At 41.2% G+C, this 15,254-nt stretch overlaps 1 protein-coding gene and 1 long non-coding RNA gene across 2 annotated transcripts; both read right to left on the bottom strand.

The window, feature by feature from the left end:
- Positions 1 to 605: 605 nt before the first annotated feature.
- Positions 606 to 4,076, bottom strand: LOC120031697. Its single transcript, XR_005473748.1, has 3 exons — positions 3,913 to 4,076; positions 2,857 to 2,897; positions 606 to 2,365 (listed from the first exon to the last, which is right to left on the bottom strand). It is a non-coding gene; the product is annotated as an uncharacterized LOC120031697 (long non-coding RNA).
- A 2,451-nt stretch (positions 4,077 to 6,527) lies between these two features.
- LOC120031688 (DLA class II histocompatibility antigen, DR-1 beta chain-like) lies at positions 6,528 to 10,263 on the bottom strand. The gene is made up of 4 exons (XM_038977485.1): positions 10,137 to 10,263; positions 8,307 to 8,579; positions 7,884 to 7,994; positions 6,528 to 7,711 (listed from the first exon to the last, which is right to left on the bottom strand). The coding sequence occupies exons 1-4, from the start codon at positions 10,198 to 10,200 to the stop codon at positions 7,662 to 7,664; spliced, it is 498 nt and encodes a 165-aa protein (XP_038833413.1). The 5' UTR covers positions 10,201 to 10,263; the 3' UTR covers positions 6,528 to 7,661.
- Positions 10,264 to 15,254: the final 4,991 nt, after the last annotated feature.

Raw genomic sequence — 15,254 nt, 5'->3', positions numbered from 1 at the left:
TGATGAGAGAAAAAAAAGATTTGATCCATTTTAGAATAAGGCTGTAACGTAACAAAATGTGGAAAAAGTCAACGGGTCTGAATATATTCCAAATGCACTGTACATTAGACCATCGTATTTACCTACAATGGGAAACAAATGTGATGTTTAGTGTAATCATCCAATTCCCTGACACATTATAAGCACCCATCGAGCGCATCCTGCCTGGTATGGCAACTGCTCGGCCTCCACTACAGAGGGTAGTGCGAACGGCCTAGTACATCACTGGGGCCAAGCTTCCTGCCATCCAGGACATCTATACCAGGCGGTGTCAGAGGAAGGCCCTAAAAATTGTCAAAGACTCCAGCCACCCTAGTCATAGACTGTTCTCTCTGCTACCACACGGAAAGCGGTACCCCCCCCCCCCCCCCCCACACACACACACACACACACATTGACTCTGTACCGGTACACCCCTGTATATTGTCTCGCTATTGTTATTTTACTGCTGCTCATTAATTACTTGTTACTTTTATTTCTTATTCTTATCCATATATATTTTTTAACTGCATTGTTGGTTTGGGGCTCGTAAGTAAGCATTTCACTGTAAGGTCTACTTCAAATCAAATCTAATTTTATTAGTCACATGCGGGTGTTGTATTCGGCGCATGTGACTAATAAAATTAGATTGATTTGAAGTGGTACACATCACCAAGTTCCTGCTGCACAACAACAATTACTTTCCCAGAGTACTCCAACTGATAAGACCTCAGATGCTCATCATACCAGGCACTTAGTGTCTTCACAATGAAGTTGACAATGAAACTTCACAATGAAATTTTCCAAGATGACGATCTGAATTATCTCCACAGAGTCAGGTAGTCCACCAGTACGGCCATAAGGCAAGATCATACTGATACTGTATCTTGGACAATTGTACACGTTTGAGTAGGTTCCTTTTTTTAACGGATTCCCGTATTTCCACATGCAGCCCTTCTAAAGGCACTGAAGATACTTTGGTGACACAAATGGTACACAAATGGTTTCATTGCATTTCCTTGTAAGTGGTAAGCCATCATCAGTTGATACCTTGTTGCCAGACTCTGTAACACATTTTTTAAGTTGCTAGTGTGTGTGACAATACGCTTGAAAAAAACTATGTTTGGCCTCAAAGCGCATTGTCCATAATCCAACCAGAGGATCAAAGGCTTCAGTCAATCCAGGGTAATGTTCCAAAGAATGGTGTTTTGGGAACAACTTCACTTCAGGGAAAACGTCTAACAATCTATGAGTGTTCCAATATTTTTGAGTCAACGTAACAGATCGTTTCCTTGGTGTGGACAGGGGCCACAATAAGTTCCACAATGTCTTTTCACATCATGAGAATCTCCCATGCTGGCTCATCCAAAGGTATCCGTGGTCCTATTATGAGTGGCAATAACCTTATCAGGGCAATTCTCATGTGCGTTTCCTCCAATATTTCTTTGAGCAGCAAAGTTTTTTCAGACTGACTGAGGGTAGTTTGTTTAACATCATCTGCTTTGCACAGGAGAGACAAGTATATGGATGTCAGTGCGGACTGCAACTCTGATGGCACATTTGCCAGTACCCAATACACAGCTATTATTTTGTGCTTTTTCCAGGAAGTTCCAAGAGGGTTACAACACCTCAAAGTCATCAATATAAAGAACTATACAGATTCTCAACTCTTCTACAGCATAAAAATGATTTTGCTTATAATGTTTACCATCATAGAATGACTCATAACTAGAGGTTGGATTTTGTTAATGCCTTCTCTGCAATGTCTTTGTTCGCCAGTAGGTCCTGCAGTTTCAATAGCAGAGTGCCAATTTCTTCAACAATTGTATTTGACACATCTTCCTGATGATCACAATCTAAACTTGTGTCCTCACTGTCATTGTACTCCGGCACAGAAGGGTCACAGACATATGGTTGAGCAATTAATTCATGTTGGTGTTGTCCAATAATATCTGCATTAAAACCACTGATTGAATGAGGATTGTGCTTTCTGCTTTTGTGCGTCACAAATGTGCCATATATATTTGTCCTAAAATCACATCCTTCAAATACACATTCTCCTGTTTCATGATTCTTTAGATGCGTGCCAACATGTTGAAAATAGTCCTTCTCAGTAGGATAATGGGTGCCACACACGTTGCACAAACAATACAGAACTACTCCTGGCCCAAGTGTTTCCTCTTCTGTGTTCCGTGTTTTGAAAGAGCAAGGGCAAGTTGAATGTAGACAAGCTATAGAATTTCCACAAGCAAATGTTCCATGCTGTAGTCTATAATGCTTCAGAAGAGCACCCTTAGAGGATGACACTGAATTGCAGACTGTACACTGCCATCTCATGGGTTGGTACCTAAGAAAAACAATAACCTTCAGTATCCACTCAAATCAATAGCCTAGGCAAAATACCCTATATTCACAAACTAGCAGTCTTAGATGGTAGCTAGTCCAATTTTGACTGAGCACCACTTACATTAGTCAAAAGCTACTTTTAAAGATGCCATATGTGAAGTTTGGCCACTGGTTCAGAAAGTGGCCAAAATGGCTGACGACAAAATTATATGGATTCAACTAAAGGTTGTAGCTAATTGAGCTTAGACAGTAATTATGAATGTATTGAATGCTTATTGACCAATTCCTACCAAAGCGAGAGATTTAAAAAATATTTTGTCACCAACATTGCGGTCGGCATCTTTAATATTAAGGGTAATGATGACTGATTTTGCTAAATCCGTTTCATAATTATGATCCTACAGTTAGATGGTACAGTATATGTCATAAATTGTTTGCTAATTAGCCCACACAAGTGCAATTATTGAATGCAATATGCTGAGATGTACATACCTTTATGTTTCGAGATAATATGAATCAGCCACAATGCACATCTGTTAAAAGAAGAATATAGATGATTAACCCTAACCAATAACACATTATCAAGAACCTGCAACTACAACAAGTAGCTGCAAAGTGTGTGTCACAAAATTGATTCATTATTTACATATCCATCCATGCCAAAGACTCGGCTACCTGGACCTCACATAACAAGCATTCACCATTTCGCTACATATTTTTTTTATTAGGTAGCTAGCTAGCTAGATCTATACCAAATACTCAAATTTAGACATAGAAAAGAAAACAAAGCTGAGTTTGAAAAAGTCAGACCATCACATTGGTCTTCTACCAGAGCGAGCGCCACATGCAAATGAGCGAAAATAAATGAAAACTTCAGTCATTAGCTAGTTATTAGCTAACGTAAGTTAGAAATACACGGCTGACACATGACCACACCCCACCAGTTCGGGAGTTGTGGACATTGCTACACTACTAGCTAGCTCGCTATAATACACATAGGCAGACAAACTTAAATTGGCTAATATTATCTAGCTAGCACAAGCTCTCTTATGTTAGCTAGCTAGCTACTTACTAGCTAAAGTTATCAATAAAAATAAATTTTTTTAAACCTAACAAGTTAGCTAGCTAGTATAGGTTGTGTTAGCTAGTAACACATTACCAAACGAGATAGCTAACCATCGGTCACATTTTATCCAACAAATGCGCAGACAAAACATGTTATCAAAAAACTGTTGTTACAATAATGCACAATACTCCATCATAGATTTGACTGGCAAATGCGGCTGATTTTTGGCCATCACCATCGCATTGAGCTAGTTGGAGCACGTTAATGTTAGCTAGCTAGCTAACCTTGTGCCTGCTAGCTAAAGAACTAATTCTGTAAACATTTTCAGCTAACTTATTAGTAACTGTGTGGAGGCAGATCTGATAGAACAGCGCAATTTGCAGCAGACAGGAAGTGCAGAATATTAGATCCTAATGAATCCAATTGAATAGATTATTCTCTCTTTGGGGTGAATTATAAAATATGCTTAGATTTTAAATTACCTTCTGAAGTAGGATTTAGTCTTCATGTTTTTTTATTAAATTAACGTAGATCATCACTGCACAGATATAGAAAAACTTTAATTAGTCCATTTATTTTTTATTTTTTTTATACATAATCTACTACCCAGCAAGCAAAGAGGATTCGGCCCAGAAGCGGCCCTCTTCCGGTGGGCCGGAACTGATTGAATCGTCCCGGAATCGGATGTCGGACTCGGCCCGGAATCAAAATGAATGACTGCCCAGAATCGGCCCAAGTACTTCGGGCCGTTTCCGTCTACTGGAATTCAACCGATTTTGCTGGCATCTCACCAGAATCCCCCCAGAATTGGCCCGATGCAAATGTAAATAATTGTATACAAAATTACCAGATTTAGTCATTTTAAATATTACTATTGTACATTTTATGCAGACAAATTATACCCATCCGCCCCCCCTAAAAAAAGATATACACCTTGTGACCGTGTCAGCGTGCATGCACCTGGCCTGCCACAGGAGTCGCTAGAGCACGATGGGACAAGGACATCCCAGCCGGCCAAACCCTCCCCTAACTCGGACGACGCTGGGCCAATTGTGCGTCGCCACATGGGTCTCCAAGTCGCTGCCGGCACGGGTATCGAACTAGCATTTCGAACTAGCATTTTGTGCAAGTCGCTGCCGGCACGGGTATCGAACTAGCACTGCAATGCAGTGTCTTAGACCCCTGCGCCCCTCGGGAGGCTTCATCCACAAATTGCCTTGCACAAAGTATCAAAATACTAAAATACTAGGACTTTTAAAGAATTTAATTTAAATGTTAATTGTATTTTTTTGATCAAAGAAACAATGAGAAAATATGGGAAAATAAATAAATAATGAATAAAATATAAAGCAGCCTGTGTAATCATCTGCCAGAAAGTAGCCCCAATCGTCCCGAGACCCAAGTAATACATTTGGGCCAGATAACTCACACCGGAATCGGCCTGAGCCCCAAGTAATACATTTGGGCCAGATAACTCACACCGGAATCGGCCCGAGATCAATCCCCGCATCCTAGCCATAATTAATACTGCCTAAGGCGGCCCAGACTCGGGCCACATGATGTCGGCAGAGTCTGACTCTCAGCCGAGTGCCCCGACTCTCTGCCGGAATCGGTCCAGATCCACTGTGCTAGCTGGGAAGGCACCCCATTTTTTTTTTAGTGCTTGTACACTCGCTCCATTTGATGAATGGAAATAGACATCCGTTTACAAAACACCAAGAAGTGTGCCTAATGACATTCAGTGATTGCAATTTATTAGGCCTACATTAATTGATTGACATATTTTTGTAACCTGAAACGTCAGGACACCTGAAATGGGGCTGAAACTGTCCTGGGGAAAAAGGGATAGTCACCCTCAATTTACTAGACTAGTCTACAATGTGTAGGCCTATTACCATGAACTTAAAATAGGCCTACCAGTAGCCAGTGATGTAGTGGTAAAATAATAGATGTGTAAACTCTGATTTTCAGTCGCGGTGAAAAAAGTAAATCTCCCAATACTTTCAATGCATTTTTCGGAAAAAGGTGGCTAAACTGCGTTTAGTTGGGTTAACCCTCCACTAGGCCGGTCCCCTCTCAGCCTAGGCAATGTTACGCACATGAACACACGCAGAACAGGTAGCCTACATTCAATACAATACACAAGTTGAATCAAACCATGTTTACACCCTAGTTCATGAGTTGTACAAAATGCATGAGTTGAATGCTTGGAGTCTTCACAGATCATGTGACATAAAACACTACCTTTCTTTCCTTACACAGGTCCCATAGTGGCCCAGCAATCTAAGGCACTGCATCTCAGTGCAAGAGGTTTCACTACAGTCCCTGGTTCAAATCCAGGCTGTATCACATCTGGCCATGATTGGGTGGCGCACAATTGGCCCAGCGTTGTCTGGGTTTGGCCGGGGTAGGCTGTCATTGTGAATAAGAATTTGTTCTTAACTGACTTGCCTGGTAAAATGAATGGCATTTATGACAGTTATTTGTAATTAATAAGTGTTTAACAATTGATTTAGAACATTGAACTTAAACCCTGTACGCTTTCTGGATGTTGGAGATCTTGGAAAAATAATTTAACTATACCTATGTAACATTTCATTATGTTTCACCATGAAAACAATTCTCATGGGCACACAAATCCAAAATAATTGATAGAAAATAATAAAGCTAAATAAATGGTCTACTTCTTCTGGCCAAAGACGGCACAGAGAGCACCGATACCTGTGCAACCGCCCCAGAAATTGCAAAAAACAAATCAAACAACGATCAATCAATCAAATTTAAAGCCCTGCCTACTTGAGCTGATGTCACAAAGTGCTGTACAGAAACCCAGCCTAAAACTCCAAACAGCAAGCAATGCAGGTGTAGAAGCACGATAAATCAATGCATTGGAGCAAAGGCATAGTCTATTTTTATCAAGGGTGCATGGCAAACAAATGACGAAAATGAGAAAGTACAAAGGAAAATGTATGCATTTAAAAGAGCTCAGCTGAGGCCGGAATTCAGCACTACTGAGTGGACAGTGCCATGGACAGAGAGACAGCTTGTGCAGCCACCTAGAAATAAATGGTTTAACCATAACAGAGAGGTGGGAGTATTATTCATATTTTCGTTTAATTTGGAAGCTTTTATTTTCATATTTACCATTACATTTTAAACAAAGAACCAAAAGGTTCTATATAGAACCCCAAATAACAATTTTTTATAAGAGTATAGACTGACATATATAAAAATATTATTCATATTTTCTTCAACATACAAAGGACCTCATAAGATTCTTATAATATTTTTCCATATGGGTAAGCAATTCAGGCACGTGTAGCCTGGCATTTTATATAAGATGTACAGTACATAATAACAATTTTGTGAGATGGTAGACCGATGCCCTCTCACATCGGAGAGACAGAGATGGTGATCTTGCTTATAGCTTATTTTTATGAACAACTTGCAGACATCTCCGCAGTACCTTCCACACACTCAACAGAATCCTCCATTTGAAAAAACTGAGCCCTTGAGGCAGGAGGCCACAGGTGTGAGCAATCAACTAATTAACAGTCAGTACAATGGATCAGTTCACAATTAAAGGGACATTAAAGGGAGAATTAAAGGGACAACTCAGTCTACATTAAAACACAGGTAAAGGTTGGGCTGGTGAATAAAGACACATTAACTGGATTTAGATTCGATGATGAATAGGATCCTTGAATAGAAACACAATAGAATACATTTGCACAAATGACAGTGAAGGCTACTCCTCCACAAATTCCTAGGCAAGCTAATGTCTTGAACTTAAACTGTAATATCAACAAAGGCTTTTGCTAAACAGAAATGATTTCTGATGTGAATTTCTGATGAAAAAGATTCCATGTAGAACCTCCCACTGGGCAAATACTGGTCAACGTTGTTTCCACTTCATTTCAACTAAAACAATATATGTGAATCAATGTGGAAAACTGATTGAATTTGCAAAGTCATCAACTAAAGGGCATTTCAAATTTTTTTCACTGAACTTTTTGCCTAAATGCAATGACATGGTGGCATTTTATTGATTTCACATTGAATTCACGTTAGTTGACAACTAACTAGACATTGAACTGACGTCTGTTCCCAGTGGGCTTTCAAAAAGGGGTTCTTTGGATGAGAAGGGTTCTAGGTAGAACCCCTTCCCCTCCACAAATCACCCTTTTTTTCCAGAGTGGGATTTGATCAGCTAGCCTTCGTCCACACGGCCTCAATCACAAGTCCCATAATCACATTCACCAATAAGACCCGACAGCCGTCCTGTTGAAAGTAAAAACAGAGATACTGAATTAAGAGCCATGAGAATAAACCATCATCGAGCACTGAGTCTACAACAGTAGTACAGGTAGATAGCAGTACAACCATAGATATACAGTGAGTAGCATTATCTGTGCCTTTTCAGTAATTTTTCATAAGTCTTGTGGTTCCTCACCAGTAGATTTCTTCCAGTAGATCAGTCCAGCTACTACAAAGACCACCCCCAGCAGCAGCCCACAGACACCGATCACTATCTTATTCTTCTCAGACTTAGGCAAGGAGGGGTCTGCAATTACACATTTAACAAAGATTATGGTCTCCAAACCACACGCAAAAGAAAATAGTATTTTAATCTCCCTATTCAACAGAGACATTGGGCTATACGACACAAACTGGTGAACATTTCAGAGATGACTTGTGACTGTTCTACTCTTCAGCTGATGAGTTAAGAGTTGACTTTCCTTGTCCCCATGTTCATATTAGTGAGCCCTAAGATGAAATAGCCACTGTTCTGCAGCCCTGTTGGGGAGTCGGGTGAAGTCGCTCTCACTTATACACTTACTCCACCCACACACCCTTACTCCACCCATACCCTTACCCCAGTGATAAAGTTTGGGCTCAGTCTGGCTGATGTGCTCCACCATACAGATGATTCTCTCTCCAGTTGTGGGTGTGTACTTCAAATAGGACTGTATCTGGTAGCTCCAGAGTCCATTGGCCAGTATGTCAGTGGAAGTCACATCTGAGGTCACTTCCTCCCCGTTCCTCAGCCACGTCACTCTGATGTGTTTGGGGTAGAAGAAGTGGACGCTACACACAAGGCTGGAGTCACTGGATGGCCCCTCTAGCCTCAGTGTGACGTTGGGCTCAACTAGAGAAGGAGGTCAATGAATCAATGATGATACGTTATAACTGGAAAAATAAGGTTTCAAGCAGAAATGTTGAGTGCTTGCTACAGAAATCTGTAGCCTAAAATGGTGGGAAATGTGCCTGACCAGCACTCCAATGTTGAATTTCCAAATTTGTTAAAATTAGGTTAAGGGTTTGGTTGGTAAAGGGTAAGTTTAAGATTTTGGCTAGTCAGGCTGTCAATGGGATGCTAGTCAGAAAAGTCCCCTTAGTCTGTCCCTTCCCAGCTCAAGCAGTTAAATCCACAGTCAGTAAGATTTCCAGTTGTTTATGGTTCATTCCAACAATTCCTCCTTTATTTAGAAGAATATGGCTTTGAACCTTACTAGATTATTACAACTGACCTACAGTATTACTCCATGGTCTATGTTTTGTTGAAATGCAATAATGTAATTGAAAAAAAATGTGACATGTTATCAAGTACTGCAGAGCATATGCTATAGACATAAAACAAATCAAGTGAAGGAGAACTTCCAGTTGTTAGTGAATTGTTATAATCACCCATAAACATCTCTACTGTGTCGTCGATCCGAGTAGCGTATGGCTTGCATAACACATCCATATCTGCTCTCCTCCTGGGGATCTCATCTGGGTCCTCATTCCACTTTTCTGCAGATATCACTCCCAATGCTGTGTATCCTGTCCACCTCTCTGTGGTGCTGTTGTACTGAGCCACCATGATCTTGTTAAAATTATGCTCTAAAATATACTCCATATCATGTAAATCTCTGGAGCTAAACCTACACCATACATCATTGTATGCAAAATCTTCATCTGAGGAATGAACTATAATAACAGAAAAAGGACATGTAAAAGTATTTTTTAATAGACAGATTTGAAGAGTTATGCACACTTCAGAAATATAATTATTAGGATATATCTGGCCGCCAGCCCATTAAATGCCCCCCTGAAGAAATTGGTCCAAAAATAATTTGTGCAGCCCTCCATTGAATTTCAAAATCCCTATGTGGCTCTCGAGCCAGAATTATTGCCCATCCTTGTTTTATAGTGTGTAAATTACTAGCATATAACTAGCCATACAAATGTGTTGTTTCATTGCAAGAATATGGGACAAATGTAAAACACTTTGGCCTAGATTCAATCAGATCAAGCCTTAATTAACCGCCGATTGCAGACACATGCATAGCATATGTTTTAGCAGTGTTGGAGGTGGAACTGCCTTGGAGTCATTATTAAATCGTTGAGCAGCTACTCTTGCGATCGTTGTCAAGAAGCCACACCCACCCCAATCGCGTTAGAAGTTCAGAACGGGAAAGTGAAGGCTAACGGAATAATTACACTCAAAGTGAAAAATTATTAAACGAAATAATGAGGATTTCTATAATCCTAATCGACGTGTAGATTATGCCTAAATCTCACATTCCAGTGTTCGAATTTGTAAAGAAGGCTGCATGGGATTTCTGTTAATGCGACTCCGTTCAGCCAATTGCAATGTCCACTTTCTTTCACTGTTGAAAAGCAATAAAATCTCATTTGGATTATGATTGTTTGAACTCACCCACTTCAGACAGAGAGGAGAAGAGGAGCAGCAGGTGGATGGAGAAGCAATTCAGCACATACATGATCAAGTCTCAGAGTTAGAACTTTTCAACTGTGAAACAACACTGAGGAAACTAAAGCTATGTTTCAAAAACCACCCTTTTAAACAGCTGGGAAACTTCCGTTTTGAACTCAGCAGGACCGTTGCCAACCTGGACTCAGGGGTAGACGTAACATAGTAGATGTAAATCCGGACACGCCAAATAGTATGATATGTTACGGTATGTATTAAGTTTGGGCTGTTCTTCATCCATTTTGTATATGATATGTTATGGATTACAATTCCTTTGATATGTTACGAATTGCAATTCATACAATATGTTACGAATTGCAATTCATACAAAAGGTGTAAACCTTACAGTGAAATGCTTATTTACGAGCCCCTAACCAACAATGCAGTTTCAAAAAATACAATTATGTTAACAATTTGCTAAACGTATTATATGTTACGAATTCCAATTTGTTTTGGATAACGTTCGCAAGGACGCTAGGTGACTAACGCCAACGTTAGCTAGGTGACTAACATTGGCTCAGCTAAGGGCTAAGGGCTAAGGTTAGGGTTAAGGTTAGGGTTAATTAAGGTAAGGTTTAGGAGTTAGGTTAAAGTGGCGCTGTATGATGCAATTTTTAAAGGAGAAACCACTGTATGTAGATATTCCATTAAAAATCAGCCGTTTCCAGCTACAATAGTCATTTACAACATTAACAATGTCTACAATGTATTTCTGATCAATTTGATGTTATTTTAATGGACAAAAATGTGATTTTCTTTCAAAAACAAGGACATTTCTAAGTGACCCCAAACTTTTGAACGGTAGTGTACATCAAAAGGTGCCATGTTATGGGCAAAGACACAAAACATCCACATCAAATTAAGTATTTTTCTTGATTTAATAACATGGAAAACAACCACTTTTGTGCAGTATTAATTGACCATTGTTAGGATTTATGTTTATGCACTATAGGCTGTTAGCATATTGGTTGAAGGTGAATGATGTTTTGTTGCACACACACACACAATATAGAGGGGTGTGTGCGTAGGTGGGTAAGGACTGACCACCACAGGCCATAAAAGCTGTGGACAGTCTGGAGAGGGGAGGGGTGCATCTCTCTAGACCAACCAGGATGGTGAAGAGACTGGACAATACCATATTAGGAATTGTTTGAGGGAATAATCGAGGGGTACACAGGATGGAGCTGCTCTACCCAACAACCAGATGTGGAGAAGGAAAACGCCAAGGGGCTTGGACAAGTTTGGGGGCCCACAAAGGAGGAGCAAGAGTATGAACCATGCTAAACCTCTACTATGATAGGCCAACTGGACAAGTTGAGAATAAAAGTGTCATAGTATAAAACTACTATTTTGAGTACATTCCACAGTTCTCTGATCTACCCTGCGCGGAGATCCAGTGAACCCGTATATACGAAAATTGCATTTACCATTTATCGTTTGAGTTTAATTAAAATACTTAAAATATATTCGGTGACTATGAATCACATTTTGTCCTGATGCCAGATTTGAACTGACGCAAATCTCTTTCATGGTGAACCCCGACGGTGATCTGGCAAGGGAGATCGCTGGACAGCATACCAGCCAATTGGCATAGACTGTCGTCGGACGACGTGTCTCACAAAGAAAGACCGGTCTACAAAAAAAAAAAACAGGTGAGCAGATACCTATTGATTGATACTAAAATTCTGCATATTGGCATTATCCAAATTTATTTGTGAGATACGAGTCTGATGTAAGTTACCAAATGTAACGCTCTATTTAGTATATAAACAATTTCATACCGAGAGTGGTAAATGCAATTTTATTTGATCAAAACCATTCAAAAATGCAATGTGTAAATAAAATGTACTGATTGGATGAGAAGATTGAGTGTGAAGTGAAAATGAGAATAGTCGGGGACTAATGAGGTTAAATTACCATATGATAACGAATGCAATGCACGGGATAGAAGTGAATCTACCAAGTTTGAGTGAGAATAGGTCGACGAATCTATTGGTATGTGAGGTGTGAGGTGAACGTGGATATAACGGAGAAGATTGTGTCTAATAAGAAAAATAAGTTTGCCGTGTAATTGTGGTGCATTGGGTATTTAGTCGGCGTACTAATACCAAGATTGAATGTTTTAAAAGGAAGTGTCAGGGACACAGTTCATATGGGACAATTTGCCTAGCGCATGACAGTACGTTGAATATTACAGAAGGAGACTGGATATTCCTAGGGGATCCACATTGCATAGATGAGGGTGTTAAACAAGTAGATTTAGTATGATAGGTTAAAATAATTTACAACGATAGGTAGAGCGTTTAAAATAATTCATAACGTCAAGTGGAGCGTTAAAATAATTCATAACGTCAAGTGGAGCGTTTAAAATAATTCATAACGATAGGTGGATCAATTAAAATTATTTACAAACACATACACATTTAAGTTTACAACATAGAATGTCATCAGAGGTGGAAAAAGTGCTAAAGACGTTGAAGTCTAACTTAGAAGTGAACGGTGGAAAAGAGGGAAACGACTGGAAAAAACGTAGCGAAAAACTATATAAACAATGGATTGAGGAGGGGTGTATTATTTCACCCACGGGTCTCCCGGTCGAGGGAGAGCCCGGGAGAATACTAGATGCATTAAAACTCAAAACACTCAAAGCGCTCACTGAATGGAAAGAAGAGGGGGAACCGAGTAAGGGCAAGACCAAAGAGAAGATGGAAAAGGCTAAATTGAAAGAAAGGATCGGTCTGGCTATGCTGGAAAAACTGCGCAAAATGTGTAGTGAAGAGACACCCCAAAATCAGAAATCAATGAGACTCTATCCCGAACTGCCCAAACCTAGTGCACCCCCACCATACGATGGACTGAAGATGATGGCACCCGTTTTGGATGTGAGTGCCACAGTTAATTATAATAAGAGGCCAGAAGGTAGCCGAGACACGGAGTGGGTCCCAATATCGCAGGACCGGAAAAACGAGATAGAGGCCCTACTGGTAACAGCCCGTGCACTAAAGGAAGGAATGGCAGAACTAAGTAGGATGCATGGGAGTGATGAAAGAATAGGAAGTGTGACCAGTGCATGTAGCATGGAAATGGACAAAGACAGCATACAAAGCCATGGTCAGATGTGGACAGAAGACAGCATGACACAAGCACGCGAGAGAGAAAGGCAGCAGAAGATTCTATGGGATGAAGTGCAGTCAAATGCACGACAAGACCAGGAGGAACTGAGAATGATGCAACACACTCTGGATAAAATGGACAAGGAACAAAAGAAAGAGGAACAAAGACTAAGGGAAGAAAAGAGGAAGCAACAAGATGAAGCAACGAGACAGGGTGGACATTGCATACAGCTGGGCCACAACAGCAATGAAGCAGAGGAGCAGGAGGAGCCCAGCTGCCAAAGTGATGGAGTATGGTACTTGGATGGAAAATTTGAGGGTGATCTTTATGATTCATTAACTGGACCTGCACATAACACACGTAGTAAAGCGGGTGGGGGGCTGAAAGGACACATGATGCCCCTGCGACAACAACCTGGTGGACATCCCATTTATAAACCATGGGCCCACAGAGATCTATTGACACTGGTGGAGGCCCTACCTTTACCTGAAGAGTCTGGATGTAGGTGGGTGAAGACCTTTGAGAGTCTAACCGCCTCTGATGAACTCACCATGGGCGACATGGTGGCTGTCATTAACAGGTGCATGGGAGACCAGGAATGTAAAGACTTGATGGCAGATGGGGGCCTGAATGGTAAATACCCTATTCAAACCCGATTCGACCCATACCGAAATGAAGTATGGGCAGCAATCAGGAGAAAATACCCAACACAGTCCAGGCCCCAGATTATGAGAACTTTGACTCTAGAAGAAAACGAGAGCATACCATTATATATGAAAAAGGCAAGGACACTATGGAGACAGGCTTGGAATGACGAGCCGGAAAAAACCAACACGAGACACATGTTCCTGGATCAGTGCCTGAAGACTCTTCCAGAACATGTCCGCGCTGAATGTGAGAAGGTGGTGGGGATAACAGCAAAGAGTGTGATGGAATTCACTGAAATTGCTCAACACCATGTGGAACGGTACCGTGAAGGCAGGAGGAAGGAAGAGGAGGAGCTTAAACAACTTCAGAAGAAAGTTCTGAAAAAACAACTTCAGGAGGAGAAAACCTCCCGACAGATGCCTCTTGTAAACACACCCCAGCCACTCACAACTGACGCTGCAGCTACTGAGACAGTTACAGCTGTGGTGCAGAATATGGCGGGGCTGATGGCTCTACAAAGAGGTGCATATGCAGGGCCCGAAGCTCAGGAGCCCTGGAATCAGTGGACAACAGACTCCTCCTGTTACAACTGTGGTAGACAGGGGCACTGGGCTAGGAATTGTAGAAGCAAGCCAATGATGACTGGCCCTTCAAGGGGTAGAGGCTATGGGCCTCAGCGGGGACGGGGCCAATGGGGAGCACCTAGAGGTCAGTGGACACCAAGAGGCAGAGGTAATTGGTATGGACAACAAGGGGGTTCTCAGCCACAGCAATACCACCAGCAGCAACACAACCTAGGAGTGGGGTCCAGTCCAGAAGTCCCGAACCCAAACTTTGTCCCTAGCATGGCTTGGCTAGGGCAACATTCCGAACCATACCAATGAAGCCGCCCAGAGACCCAAATGCCCTCCAGTGCCACCATCTTCACGTTCCCACCAAGTGAAGAACCGATAGTTAATTGCTTAATTGGAGGAAAACCACAACACATGTTAATTGACACAGGATGTACCTGGTCATCCGTTCAGGCACAACATCCACTTACCAACAAAATACAAGCTTTCTCAGGGGTCTCGGGAACTATTATGAGAAAGCCTTTTACAGTACCACTGGATGTCTGTTGGGAAGGACTGAATGTCACTCACCAGTTTTTATATAACCCTGAGTGTTCAATTGGCTTAATGGGTAGAGACCTGCTCTCTAAGTTAGGCTGCAGCATTTATTGCAATACAAGGGGTTTCCATGTCACCACCATCTCCCCTTGTGAACTCATGCCAATCCTAATGACGGAAAAGTTTTCAGACC

This window comes from Salvelinus namaycush, chromosome 3 (genome assembly GCF_016432855.1).
Source record: "Salvelinus namaycush isolate Seneca chromosome 3, SaNama_1.0, whole genome shotgun sequence".
Lineage (NCBI taxonomy): Eukaryota > Metazoa > Chordata > Actinopteri > Salmoniformes > Salmonidae > Salvelinus > Salvelinus namaycush.
Note: the sequence above shows the minus strand (reverse complement) of the source record. Positions and strands in the feature narration are given on the sequence as shown.